This window comes from Pavona decussata, unplaced genomic scaffold (assembly GCF_977016875.1).
Source record: "Pavona decussata unplaced genomic scaffold, jaPavDecu1.1 SCAFFOLD_217, whole genome shotgun sequence".
Lineage (NCBI taxonomy): Eukaryota > Metazoa > Cnidaria > Anthozoa > Scleractinia > Agariciidae > Pavona > Pavona decussata.
The window spans coordinates 1220293-1235335 of NW_028145622.1; the positions used below are offsets into that span (position 1 = coordinate 1220293).

A 15043-nucleotide genomic window follows, 5' to 3' on the forward strand; every position below is an offset into this window, starting at 1 on the left:
TTAACATTCACAGCTGTAACGCCGGTATTAAATCCTTTCCTACCTCAGTAAAGGCACTGTCATTTACTTCACCACCTTGAGCTAAAACCAACACAAAATCACAGAAACGTATCATTCACATAAGATTGTACAAATTACATTGTACATGGCCTTGAGAACTGGCAAGCTTACAGTCAACCCAGGTCACGCGTGAACGATATTTTTGAAATTTGAACAGAGTTTTGAAATAATTTCAAAACTGACATGTAAATTATTTACATGTCAGTTTTGAAAATCGCTATAAATTTTGCTAGCTTATTGACGGTATAAAGCTATGAATTTTTCTTTACATTGCAAAATTGAATATTTCAAGAATAACAAATGTTTTCCAAGTATTTTGAATCTTTTTTTCAGTTAATGCGTCTTTTTCGGAACGATTTCCAGAGAAATGTCCAATATTCCATTCACACGTCGGACATTACTAAGAGAAATTCGAATGTTAATTTCATTTTTGGAAATACTGTTCACGCGTGACCTGGATTGACTGTAATTAAAGAATCAACAAAAGTACAAGTTACTAAAAAGGTATGTGTGCTGGACCCATTTTTCAGAGTTTCTGGTTTGAAAAATCTGGCGAATACTTTTCATAGAGGGAATTTCCCATTTCAAATTACTTGGTTATGAAACTCAAACATAAACGTAAACAGCTTAATACAGTGAGTGCATGCTCCCTTGAGTATTACACAAGCCACTTGGTGAAATCATGCCGAATTCATAGTTTATTGCACGTCCCTTTATATTATTAATAATTACTATTTGAGACAATCTGTACTGTAACAATACTATTATTAGTTAATAATGTTAATACAGTCAAGCGTCTTGTAAACGGACACCCTTGGGACCAGAAAAAGTGTCCACTTAGAGAGGTGTCGGCTTATAATAGGTTCAGGTTTAGGTACAGTAAATGTGTTTGTATATAGCTGAGAACATGACGAAGTGTCCACTTCAAAAGGTGTCCACCTACGGGAGGTGTCAATTAGCTCAGTGGTCTGACTGTAACAATAACAATTATACTACAGTTGTATTAAGTGTATGATACTTACTAAGCTTTAAAATGATCCACTTACCAAAATAATCACTCAGTTTTGTCTTTCTTATATGCTGTTGAGATAAAAATGTACATTGTATAATATTTAGTATCTACTTTCTTTCCCCTAGGTTCATTAAGGGGTGCTTCTAAAGAATTAAATAGGATGAAAGAAAATGCAATTCCGAAAGGCACTAAAGATTGTAACAGGGGCTTTTAGGGCAAATAAACAAATAAACAAATGAATTTAAAGGAGTGTGCTTAATAATATTAGGAAGGGACCACTAATTGGAAGGATCGAGGATACAATGTTGACAGGGTTCACGTTCTCCACAAAACCTTGAATTTGGTCATTTCACATTGTTTAGCAGAGGATGGCAAAGAAATGTAACAAAATTTCAAACACACGAGCAGGGCGATTGTTTTTACTCCTTAAGCTTTTGTTTTGTGGCATTGTCATTGCCACCTCCATTGTTTTTTTTTTTTTTAAGGTGCCCAAAAAATTATAACACTAAACAAACAATTAGCAGAATGACAGCCAGTACAGGTTACTACAAAATTACTGACCATGGGTAGTTTAAGGATTTCCAGTGCAAATGCTCCCTTAACTTTACACATCATTTCATGTCCTCTGGCCTTGATCTTTTTTATCCGCTCTTCCACTAAGTAAAAGAAGACATGGGTGGAGACAGTGACTTTGTACAGGATGCACAATATGGCACATGCATACTTGCCTATTCAGGTATTAACAATGCCAATGATTTTTGCAGCTAATTTTAGCAGTAACCAAGGTAAGTTTGCAAGTGAGCAAAGCAAGATCTAGCCTCACTAAACTTGTAAGATTTTAAGCTTACCAAACATTCTTGAATAAGTGCCAAAGGCGATTGTTTCAAATTTGCAATTCTCTTCAAGATTTGAGACAAAGATGACTTCTTGACTCTCCTTCAGTATTCCCAAGCACTAGAAATTACCGTATGGGGTTTCAAAGTACAGGGAAGATTTCCGGGACATTAATATTAATTTTTAAGGAGCATCTTATTGAGAGGCGAGGAAAGGGGGTTACTCATTCAAAAATTTATGGCCCCTGCCCAAACAATTTTCAGCAGACTACAGAAACCTATTCATTCTACAACTGTAGGACAATAATAAATAATAGTATAATCATTTTAATGACTAATGCTTGTTCAGTTAACTGCATGTAATTATCGGTTTTGTATCACTTTACATTAAATTTATTTTTGCTCTGTTCATTGTGTCTCTTTAACAACAAGCCTAACATGTACATGTAGCAATCAATACCTTGAGTAAAATCAAATCAATTTGACAAACAGAGACTTGAGCTAAATTCACAGATGTATGTTACACTACATACATGTACATCACGTGAATATCAGACTACAGCTAGTGTAGCTGCAACTTTTAAGAAGTAACAAACTTAAATTATGATTGAGTCAATAAAAGCTAAAAGCAGAGAGCTGACTACCATACCAGCAGAGGTTTCTTTCAGGCAAAGCTTTTAGCGTGTGCGAAGTAGTTCGCGTCTCTAGTATTTCACGTAGAAGTTAATACAAGCTGACTACGCGAAATACAACTGGAGTTCGTACATGCTGAAATTGAAAGACTTGCCAGAAAGAAATCTCTGCTAGCTAGCAGGGACTATTAAGCTGACAAAAATCAAAGCAATGCAAAAGTCACTTTAAGTTGCCACGACCCAAAAGTTAAAGTGCAAGCCATTTTAAGCTGAACCTTAAAGGTTGGCTGATGCATTCATGACGATTGAAAGTGGATTGACTGATAATTTTGAATTGCGATTATCGTGCATTTTCAACGTTCAAATTCTTAGCTTTTGTAAGCTTTAGTTTTAAAAGCTCACCTGCAGATGTATTCTCTAGATGCAAGTGCATCACATTATTATGTTCCAAAATACGACGAAAAACTATCTAAATAAATCAGTAGTTGAAAATAGAACGATGCGAAATCGAAGTTACGTGTATTTTAAAACAAACCTTGCGTGTTGAAATCTTTGATATAAACTTCCAATTTTGCTCTCCGTTCATCAATGTTCATTGACGTGTCAAGATCGCCTTCAGGAAGCATAGGCCGCATCCGACTTGTCTGATTCTTTCTAGTCTTTTTTCTTCGGGGCATTTTCCTTCTCTTAACGCCAAAAAAGGTATAAAAAGGATCGAAAACAACGATTTAGAAAGCCCTTTGAAGCCCGCCAATTATTCGATTTTTGAAAAACAGCGCCGACGATTTGCGAGCCCGCGGTACAGGACACATTTTGTGAGGCTACATAGTCTGCCAGGTTACAAAGCTTTCTTAGAAGAAGCATGTTTCTTTTGATGTCAAAAAGAATATCATCTTAGGCGATTTTCTCTCTTAAAATGACTTTATTTCATTTTGGAAACTGTGTAGCCTTGGCCTACTTTCCTTATCTTATTGTCTACAAATGTTCTGGACTGTAAGTATTGAGTATTTTGTGTATGATTTCGGTGGAAGCTCAGCTTGTATTTTCGTGAGGATCACGAGTCGATCAAGCTTTCTGCCTTTCTTTTTCTTTATCGCAGTTCTGAATACAGTGCGTTTTGGAGATGTGTCAAAGCAGGAGCTGCCTATTTAGTGACCCAGCTTTGTAAGGTTAGTGGAAAGTTAACACAATTTTGGTTTTAATTTGTCTCTAAGATTCCTCTTTTTACAACAGTGTATTCATTTTCAACAAACTTCATTGGGCCATTCCATTTGAGTGTTGTCCAATACGCACAAACGGAATCCAATGAAATGGATTGGCATTCCATTGGTACACCATTGGTGAATTGCATCTCATTAAGGGGACTTAGACTATTTTCACTACGGTTCGGTTTGAGTACAGCTGGATTCCGTTCGTCCATTGGTACCAATGGTACGATTGGTACCAATAGAATGACTTGGCATTCCATTGGTACACCATTGGTGAATTGCATCTCATTAAGGGGACTTACGACTATTTTCGCTACGGTTCGGTTTGAGTACAGCTGGGCTCCGTTCGTCCATTGGTACCAATGGTACGATTGGTACCAGTAGAGTGACTTGGCATTCCATTGGAACACCATTGGTGAATTGCATCTCATTAAGGGGACTTAAACTATTTTTGCTACGGTTCGGTTTGAGTACAGCTGGATTCCGTTCGTCCATTGGTACCAATGGTGCGATTGGTACCAATAGAATGAGTTGGCATTCTATTGGTACACCATTGATGAATTGCATCTCATTAAGGGGACTTAGACTATTTTCGCTACGGTTCGGTTCGAGTTCAGCTGGATTCCGTTCGTCCATTGGTACCAATGGTGCGATTGGTACCAATAGAGTGAGTTGGCATTCTATTGGTACACCATTGGTGAATTGCATCTCATTAAGGGGACTTAGACTATTTTTGCTACAGTTAGGTTTGAGTACAGCCGGATTCCGTTCGTCCATTGGTACCAATGGTACGATTGGTACCAATAGAGTGACTTGGCATTCCATTGGTACACCATTGGTGAATTGCATCTCATTAATGGGACTTGGACTATTTTCGCTACGGTTCGGTTCGAGTTCAGCTGGATTCCGTTCGTCCATTGGTACACCATTGGTGAATTGCATCTCATTAAAGGGACTTAGACTATTTTCGCTACGGTTCGGTTTGAGTACAGCTGGATTCCGTTCATCCATTGGTACCAATGGTGCGATTGGTACCATTAGAGTGACTTAGCATTCTATTGGTACACCATTGGTGAATTGCATCTCATTAAGGGGACTTAGACTATTTTCGCTACGGTTCGGTTCGAGTTCAGCTGGATTCCGTTCGTCCATTGGTACACCATTGGTGAATTGCATCTCATTAAGGGGACTTAGACTTTTTTCACTACGGTTCGGTTTGAGTACAGCAGGATTCTGTTCGTCCATTGGTACCAATGGTACGATTGGTACCAATGGAATGACTTGGATTCCATTGGAACACCATTGCTGAATTGCATCTCATTAGGGGGACTTAGACTATTTTCACTACGGTTCGGTTTGAGTACAGCTGGACTCCGTTCGTCTATTGGTACCAATGGTACGATTGGTACCAATAGAGTGACTTGGCATTCCATTGGAACACCATTGGTGAATTGCATGTCATTAAGGGCACTTAAACTATTTTTGCTACAGTTCGGTTTGAGTACAGCTGGATTCCGTTCGTCCATTGGTACCAATGGTACGATTGGTACCAATAGAATGACTTGGCATTCCATTGGAACACCATTGGTGAATTGCATCTCATTAACGGGACTTAGACTATTTTCACTAAATCGCGCTCCACATAAATATAATTCGTTCTTTAATCCATGGACCGAGACAAGCGCGTACGCATGAATATAACTCGTTCTTTAATCCATGAACCGAAACAAGTGCGTTACGCATGAATATAACTCGTTCTTTAATCCATGAACCGAAACAAGCGTGCTACGCATGAATATAACTCGTTTTTTAATCCATAAACCGAAACAAGCGCGATACGCATGAATACAACTCGTTATTTATTCCGAAACAAGCGTGCTACGCATTAATATTACCGGTAGTCGTTCTTTAATCCATGAATCGAAACAAGCGCGCTACACGTGAATATACCTCGTTCTTTAGTCCATGAACCGAAACTAGTGCGTTACCCATAAATATAACCCGTTCTTTAATCCATGAATAGAAAAAAGCGCGCTACACAGAAATCAAAATCGTTCTTTAATCCATGAACCGAAACAAGCGCGCTACACGTGAATATACCTTGTTTTTTAGTCCATGAACCGAATCAAGTGCGTTACACATAAATATAACTCGTTCTTTAATCCATGATCCGAAACAAGCACGCTACACATAAATCAAAATCGTTCTTTAATCCATGAACCGAAACAAGCGCGCTACACATCAATATACCTTGTTCTTTAATCGCAGAGCCGAAACAAACGAAGAATACATGAATATAATTCACCCTTTAATCCATGAACCCAAACAAGCGCGCTACGTATAAATTTAACTCGTTCTTTAATCTATGAACCGAAACAAGCGCGCTACACATGAATATGACTCGTATATTCATGTGTAGCATTCTTGTTTCAGTTCATGGATAAAGAACGATCGAGGTATATTCACGTATAGCGCGCTTGTTTTGGTTTATGGATTAAAGGACGAGTACCAGTAATATTCATGCGTAGCACGCTTGTTTCGGTTCATTGATTAAAGAACGAGTTGTATTCATGTGTGTCGCGCTTGTTTCGGTTTATGGATTAAAAAACGAGTTTTATTCATGCGTAGCGCGCTTCTTTCGGTTCCTGGATTAAAGAACGAGTTATATTCATGCGAAGTGCGCTCGGTTTTGGTACATGGATTAAGGAACGAGTTATATTCTGTGTGTAGCGCGTTAATGTTTTGGTTCATGGATTAAAGAACGAGTTATATTCATGCGTAGCGCGCTTTTTTCGGGTCATGGATTAAACAACAAGTTATATTTATGTGTAGCGCGCTAGTTTCGGTTCATGGATTAAAGAACGAGGTGTATTCATGTGTAGTGCGCTTGTTTCGGTTTATAGATTAATGAACGAGTACCGGTAATATTCATGCGTAGCACGCTTGTTTCGGTTCATTGATTAAAGAACAAGTTGTATTCATGCGTATCGCGCTTGTTTCGGTTCATGGATTAAAGAACGAGTTATATTCATGCGTAGCGCGCTCGGTTTTCGGTTAATGGATTAAGGAACGAGTTATATTCTGTGTAGAGCGCTTGTTTCAATTCATGGATTAAAGAATGAGATATATTCATGCGTAGCGCGCTTGTTTCGGTTAATGGATTAAAGAACGAGGTATATTCATGTGTAGCGCGCTTGTTTTGGCTTATGGATTAAAGAACGAGGTATATTCATGTGCAGCGCGCTTATTTTGGCTCATCGATTAAAGAACGAGGAATCTTCTTGTGTAACGCGCTTGTTTTGGCCCATCGGGCATGAAAGAAGGAGATATATTGATGTGTAGCATGCTAATGTTTCAGCTCGTGGATTTAGGAACGAGATAGATTCATGTGTAGTGCGCTTGTTTCGGTTAATGGATTAAAGAACAAGGTATATTCATGTGTAGCGCGCTTGTTTTGGCTTATGGATTAAAGAACGAGGTATATTCATGTGCAGCGCGCTTGTTTTGGCTCATCGATCAAAGAACGAGGAATCTTCTTGTGTAGCGCGCTTGTTTTGGCCCATCGTGCATTAAAGAAGGAGATATATTGATGTGTAGCATGCTTGTTTCGGCTCGTGGATTTAGGAACGAGATAGATTCATGTGTAGTGCGCTCGTTTCATGTTGTTTCGGCTCATGCATTAAAGAACAAGGTATTTCGCTTAATATCAAGGAAGAATCAAGTCATGACGTTTGTCTTGAGATCCAGATTCCAATGGTGAACCAATCGACTGACTACTTTTCCATTTGTACCAATGGTACCAATGGTACCAATCGACCATTCGTTCTCGCATGGCTTACAAGTCAGTTAATGAGATGCAGTTTACAAATGGTATACCGATCGACTGAGGAGCTTACCATTTGTTCCAATGGTACGAATCAAAACCAATCGACTGACTACTTTTCCGTTTGTACCAATGGTACCAATGGTACCAATCGACCATTCGTTTTCGCATGGCTCACAAGCCAGTTAATGTGATGCAGTTTACAAATGGTATACCGATCGACTGAGGAGCTTTCCATTCGTTCCAATGGTACGAATCGTAACCAATCGACTGACTACTTTTCCATTTGTACCAATGGTACCAATGGTACCAATCGACCATTCGTTTTTGCACGGCTTACAAGTGTTAATGAGATGCATTTCACCAATGGAATTCCGATCGAATGAGGAGCTTACCATTCGTTCCAATGGTACGAATCGTAAGGCGTCTTTGACAAATCGTAATCTTTTACCAATGGTACGATTGGTGAGGGCGTTTTGACGATTCGTATCCGTTTGTGTATACTGGACATGAGTGTTCCATTTAATATCCGCACCCCCCCCCCTCCCCTATTGAGGTATTACTTGAAACCCCCCTCGGATATGGACCAATATATGGGTGCCCAGGGACCAATGTTGGCCAATATGGATACTCAAGGACCAATATTGGCCAATATTGGTGCCTGGGTACCCATATTGGAAAATATTGGTCCATATCCGAGGGGGGGGGGGGGTTTCAAGTAATACCTCAATATGGGGGTGCGGATATTAAATGGAATGGCCCATTTCACATCCCCTTGACATATCAGCCTGCTGGATATCGCACTAGAATGTAAGCTGTTTCTCTTGCGATAGAAATGAAACTTTGTTAGTTTTATTTTCAATGTTTTAAATTTTCCTCCATCTTGATATTATTATAGATGCTGGTACTTGCAACATTCTTTCCTACGTCAGATGTTTCTCCAGGGTACATGGACTTCATGGGGGTAGGTTGCTTGAAATTACATGTATGGAAGACAGTATGCAGTATTCTTTTATTTGAAGATGACTTTTCAGCAAAAGGAAAACAAATGCTTTACATTAACATTTTGAAGTTTATTTTTGTCAATTACACTGTACTGGGAGCATTGCTTGTCACCAGAAATTTCCTTGACATTAAAATTTTGGGGCTTTCACTTGAAGTGCATTTTTCAGGCAGTCTGTGAACATTAAAATGAAAATGTTCCTTTTATTGTGCAGTTCCAGAAAAAATCCAAACTCTCTCCACAGAAGGTTTTATCTTCATAGTTTGCTTCTTGAATTTTGACTTTTATAGTATAAGACCCCCCTCCCCCTAGGAATTTCCAATGACCTCTCATGGGGCAGGTATGGATTCTTTCTGGAACCACACATTTCAAAGCACGAGTTTTCACCAAAGGATTCTATTAAAACTGAAGTCTTGGTCTTTGGGACTTTGGTACAGAAGCACTGCAAGAATAATGTGGTACTGCAATGTACATATGCAGTTAGTGCAATCCATTGGGCTACAGTGTACTAGAAGTAAATCAATGCCCTAGGAATATGTTAATCAAATCAATTTGATAACAATGGTACAGTAAGTTTAAGCACACCTCTACATAGAGTTGAGATATAAGGCCTACTGCATTCATTTGATGACAGAACATGTGCATTTCATGTTAATAAACGTATACATGTACATGTACATTGTAAGTTGTAAACGAAAAGATGTCCAGTTCTTTGCTCATTTTTTTATCATTAATTTTTAGGAGTTCCTCAGATCCACGGTAGATGTAGCAGATCTTGTTGGCCTTCATCTTGTGATGACCAAAATTGCTGGAAAGGGAGAACTGAAAGTGTTGGTGGCTGGAGTGGGTATGTTATATGAATGTTTTGCCAAGTTACTGTCTTACATGTAGCTTTAGAGACCAGTTAGAGGCATGGGTAATGGGGCAGGTCTTACAGTACCGCCTAGAACTATAGACCCATTTGCCGCGTCGTTGCCGCGGGACCTACTCGCGGGTTTCCCTCGATATTCCCGCAGTAGGACGTTTTTTTTCCTCGGTTCAGTTGCGGTATGGCTCTAAAGTTGCCGCGGGAAAGTTCACCTAGGTAAAACCTCGGTAAAGAAAAGACGCGGTAGAGTTTGAATACGCTTTTGTCTCCTTTGCTTTGTGTTTTGGTTCGTCAACTTCTAATGGCAAAATCGCACCAAAGAACATTAACTAGGGATGACGATCATGTGCGATACACATACAATTCTCGGCCCTTGAAGGCTTGAACCATTTGAAGAAAATGAGAATCCGTTTTCGAGTATCTGACCACATTTGAAAAATCCTTTGAGGAAGATTCTGATTTAATATCTCAAAACTCGGTATACCCAAAATATTTGAAGACTTCTTGTGGACAATGCGCAATATTCAATATCGAAGCTTCGAAGCGTGCAGATTTGCTCAAGAAAAAACAAGGAAACTTGAATTTTCGACACAGTCTGTGGAGTTCCGTTTGCCGGACCTTTTAAAATCATTTATAAATTGAAAAAAACAAATAATATTTCGGCATGTTTTGCGCCGCTCAGCGCCCGATTAATTGCAATTCCAACACATTGTCGGTCATTGTCACTCGGACCCCTGACGTGACAAGCTGTTTGATGCAACACGGCAGTGTTCCAGAAGGTTAGTCCGCTGTTTTAACTTTGTATTTTTTGCCAAGTTATTTCAATTTTAAGTTAGGAGAAGCAAAAGAAAAAAAAACTGATCCACGAAATTTACGGATTATAAAACATATGTTCGCGCGTGACGATGTTATTGTAACTTGAAACCCTTGTGTCGACTTCGCAAATTTTGTCGCTGGTGTCTACAGTCTATTTTAAACCTCTTTCTTTTAAAATGAACTTGGCACTGCAACAAGATAATATTCCCTCTCAATATCCGATTTTTTAGAACACAAGCTTGCTCTAAAATTCAGGAGATATTTTTAGCAGCTGTTTGGTCGGACACGTACAACAAAAAGCTGACGAATCAGAAGCAGCCGTTCCCACGAGTGCAAAATTGCTCCTATGCAAATTACGGTTAATTTAAAAGACGTTTGCCCCGTCGCTTGTATCGAAATGAACGAATTAAGAAAACTAACTTTTAAAAAAGGGATTTTTTATGACAGTTCAGCGAACTCTCTTTCGTAAACTTACACTGAGTGTTTTGAAAAGTAGGTAAATCAACGTACACGTATTTCACTGCGTATTTAACATACCCTCGGAGATACATGTAACAAGCTTCTTTCAAGTGTTGGATTGTTAGTTACTTTTATTATCTCTGAAAAGACGGAATACAAACATTTGCCGAGGCAAAGATTCAGGATTTCAATATTTGAATTATTACGCGAACTACCCAACGCCATTTTGACTTCAAATTACTCCTTCGATTAAGCACCGATTCTTCGCACCTCGAACACTTGCAGTATAAATGTCTTCGCTCACGCTAACGCTTATTTTAGAAATGCAACCAGTCCCCATTGTTCTTTCCCGCGGCACGCCTCGTCTTTTCGCCCGCGGCAAATTTACCGCGGCACACTGTACCTCGTCTTCACCGCGGAACGACCGTGTTTTCACCTAGGTGGACGCGCGGCCACTACCCGCGGTAAAGACGAGGTATGCCCTAGTCCCGATGGGTCAATAGTTCCAGGCGGTACTGTAGATTGGAGGGCAGAAACTCCATTAAAGTAGGCATCTGATGGGATATTGTCTATGAGCTTTGCATGCAATTTTTTGGTCTCTTCTAGAAGAGAATGAACAGATTAGAAATGATAACTTAAAATTGTTGCTTAAACCATAGTCGTGCATCAGTATGCCAAGAGAATTGGAAACCCATGCCAAACTGATTGTTTGCATAAACTACATAAAATGCAGTGTTGTTGGAGTATAACCCAATGATAATTATTAAAAAAAACAATCCTTTTTGTTAAATAAGAATGAAAGCTTGTTGGCTCTGTTCAGTCAGTGCCAAATGGCAAGAAAAACTGGATCCTGGACTGAGAATGTCATGATTGTAAGTGTTCACAGTTCAGAGCGGTTCTCAAAAAGGTTGGCCTTTGTCTTTGACCATTTTTTCCTGTTCAGGATGGGCCACTGCCGAGCTGGTCATGACCCGCCTTGTACCTCTGTGGGTTGGAGCTAGAGGAGTGGAGTTTGACTGGAAATACATACAAATGAGTTTTGATGCTAATGTCAGCCTTGTGAGTAGACCAGATTAATCTTTATTTCCTTTGTTTCTTAGAGTTGCTTTTCATGTTTTCACTCAAATGTTATTTCTTTGAACATTTTTGAACATTGTATTTTGGATAAAACTGTATTAATGTAATACATAACATTACACTTTTAAATAGATTTTCAAACCTCACAGTTAAAGGTCGTTCATTGGTAATTTGCTTTCCCTCTCTCCTTAATCAATGTCAATCTGCCACCTGATAGAAACCTCCACTTATTTCCAAAAATTCACCTAACTCTGAATTTGGTTACTTCATACATGTATAAGACAGAGCTTTTTATCATTTTCATATGACTTCATGTTTAATAGAATTGTTTGGGATTTAGCAAGAATTACGGTTAGAGGACATTTTGTGATGCCTATTATATAGTTTGTGCATCTCATTGGTGTGCATTTCTGGGCATATCCCAAAACCTCCATCACCAGACCTTGGAATCAACATTGCATGAAGGAGAGGGAGCAATCAAACTCAGAGTTTTTAATTTTTTTTTTTTTTATATTATACTGTATTTACCTATGACTTTCTAAAAAGGCAAGCAACTAAAAACATAAAATTTTATGTATTTGGTAAGTAGATCTGATGCTTGGTCCCAAGGCTTCTTTTTTTTTCAGTTCAAAAGATAGCTAAACAAATAATTATGTACATGTACAGTGTACATGTAATCTTCAGTCTCCTTGCAGCAGTCTTGCCTTGACACTATCCATACTATCTTGGGACTACTGGCCATCTAGCTTTTATGTGATAACAAGTTTGTGTACCAAATTACAGTACATGTACATGCACATGACTTGTAAATGAAGCTTGCCTCAGCAATTCAAATTTCATGGCCTATTCTCAAATTTGTGAGATTTTTACCAAGCCTGTCAATTTTGACAACTGAATGAGAGTTACCAAAATTTGCTTTGAATGTCTCTGTCAGTGACTGATGTTTGTTGTTATCTAGAAATGTTTTTTGTACACTTTATCTCAGGTTCAGCACATTTCTACGGCAGCCTTAGTTTGGTTGTGGAGCAGAACTGACCTTCAGAAATCCTTCCTACCGATAGTAATGGTCTTCATGGCAGTAACATGTTACAGGCCTCTGCTTATTGAGTAAGTACACTACTATACATTTCAGGCCTGAATTTTTTTCAGGATTTTTTGCAATAGTCTTGTTGCATAGATAACTGCAAGAACTTTTCTTTTCGTTTTTTTTTTTTATTGAAGCTAAAGTATTATGGCATGGTTACCCCAAAATTTCTTTTTGGATTTTAATAGCCCTTGCTAAGATCGTCTTTTCCCTCACAGTCATACATGTAAATCTCGCATTCAAAACTACCTTTTGATTAGTAGGAAATTAGAGGTTTTCAGACTATCTGGAGGTATGCAGAACATACAGAGTGTAATAACATCATAATGATTAGCAAAAAAGTGGCAAAGGATTTTTAAAACCATTTTACAGATGGAAATCTTGTAGTTGAAGCTGACTGTATATTAAATAAATCAATTTTAAAATCAATCAGTCAATCAATCAATCAATGTAAATCTAAGTATCAATATATTTAGTATGGCAGCGCTAACTCAGGACACAATAAAAGAGAGGAAGGAACACTGATTAAAATTAAAAATGTTGTCAAAATCCCAACTGGTTGGAAGAAGATCAGCTCAGTAGAATTCAATGCAGTTCAAATTCTTTCATTTAAATTAAATATAGACTGCAATGCATGAAGCTATTACAGTAGTATAGTTTTGTAATCATTAATTTTAATTTTCTCTCTTTCAATTGCAGAGTCTTGAGCCATGTGTTTGGAATTCAGTCCTGGAGCTTGCTGTTGTTGAAGACAATGTTCACAGCCAGTATTGGTCTTGTAGCTCTTCAGCTTTACCTGACACTAACTGCTGGCAAGCAAACCAGGACTTGAAGATCAGACAAGCCCTGTTAGCCTTGCTTATTTATTGAACCTGGATTTCTCAGCTTTGTTGTTAAAACAGACTTCACCCTCAGTGTTTTCTGATTAATTTGATTGCTGCGTGCAGATGCCATAACTAATGGAAATGATTCAACTAAAAGCAGCAATCAAATTCACTGCACGTTTGCTGCTATATATTATCATACTGAACCTTTATGGAAATAAGTTAGTAAGGTTGCTTCTTTTGAAGTGATGACAATCTGTGGCCGGAGGAACTATAACAACAAAACCACAAACATGGTCATTAATTAAATGGGTCGGGGTATAGCTAGATCGCTTTTTGTTGCATTAGGTCAGATTCAGAGGATCTTTTTTTCTGTGGCCTTCAAATCCTTCGAGAAACATTGCCTTGATGTTTTACACCTTCTCCTTTACACATCGTTTTATGATAAAACAGGAATCTTGCAGATAGACATGGGTTTTTCTCCAAACAAACTGAAAAAAAAAAGAAAAGTTGGAAACATTCCCTTAATTGAGGGCATACATGTGCAAAAAAAAATCCAGCAAATCTCAGCTTTTAAGCAACAATAATCATTTTAAAGCAATATAAAATGCACTATAGGTCGATTATGGCCTGAACCCTTTGATTGAAAGGGGTTCATTAAACCTGAGTGTTAAATTCTAGGTGAATAGATCAATGGCTGAAAGAAAAAGCAACTTGAGAGAACACTGTAAATGAAGGTTTTACAACAACAACGTTTAGCCCATGAACTAGTAACATTTTGTAAATTTGAACTCTTTGAGCCCCACACGCAACTACCATCTTCTGCTTAAAAATATTAATGATATTAAATGAAATTAAAATCCAGTTTGTTTGTTGATTTGTTTTTGTTGTTCATGTGGAGTGCATCACAGAAACTGATTTTTCAAGTTCAGTTCTCTTCAGCTAGATGGTGCATTTCAAGGATGACATCATTGATGGTAATAGTCAATGATATTAATTTATTTTGTTACCATTTTGCCCTGACAACTAGTCAAATTTTTGGTCCCAAAATTATCCACAACACTCCGACAGTATTGAAATGCAATGTAATTCATGAAATGCAGTAAGTATATGCACTCTATTGCAAAAACGTTGACACCTAAAAAGCATAGACTATGAACAATGAGACCCAACGGATTTGTGGGTAGTGTTTAAAAATTGGCCCTTGTTGGCCAACTTGGATACTTTAAGGAAAGCTTGGACTAATTTTGGTTATCAACTGTCGCACATGAATAGAATATTATGCAAATAAATTTAGCAACTTATACCCATAAAGCCATTGCATCTCATCGTTCAAGGTTTATG

The 15043-nt window shown here is 38.2% G+C and overlaps 2 protein-coding genes across 3 annotated transcripts in view; one reads left to right on the plus strand and one right to left on the minus strand.

The window, feature by feature from the left end:
• The window catches only part of LOC146459735 (borealin-like), a 135543-nt gene extending 132222 nt beyond the window's left edge, over positions 1-3321 (minus strand). For both annotated transcript variants that reach the window (XR_014857836.1, XM_085089063.1), the window contains exons 1-4: positions 3073-3321; positions 1634-1728; positions 1107-1140; positions 44-81 (exon numbers count right to left, since the gene is read on the minus strand). Coding sequence is in view for 1 of the 2 variants with exons in the window: in XM_085089063.1 (XP_084945189.1) it covers positions 44-81; positions 1107-1140; positions 1634-1728; positions 3073-3214 (309 nt within the window). In the remaining variant the exon portion in view is untranslated. The remainder of the gene's footprint in view (positions 1-43; positions 82-1106; positions 1141-1633; positions 1729-3072) is intronic.
• Positions 3322-3371: 50 nt separating this feature from the next.
• Positions 3372-14563, plus strand: LOC146459739 (BOS complex subunit TMEM147-like). The gene is made up of 7 exons (XM_085089067.1): positions 3372-3530; positions 3637-3706; positions 8467-8532; positions 9313-9418; positions 11658-11773; positions 12777-12898; positions 13575-14563. Exons 1-7 carry the CDS (start codon positions 3454-3456, stop codon positions 13705-13707), a joined length of 690 nt encoding a protein of 229 aa, XP_084945193.1. The 5' UTR covers positions 3372-3453; the 3' UTR covers positions 13708-14563.
• The last annotated feature ends 480 nt before the right edge of the window (positions 14564-15043 follow it).

Coding starts and splice junctions, on each gene's coding strand:
- LOC146459739 (XM_085089067.1), top strand. CDS start 3,454: ATGACTTTATTTCATTTTGGAAACTGTGTAGCCTTGGCCTACTTTCCT. Junction 8,533..9,312: donor GGTACATGGACTTCATGGGG/GTAGGTTGCTTG, acceptor ATTAATTTTTAG/GAGTTCCTCAGATCCACGGT. Junction 11,774..12,776: donor TTGATGCTAATGTCAGCCTT/GTGAGTAGACCA, acceptor ACTTTATCTCAG/GTTCAGCACATTTCTACGGC.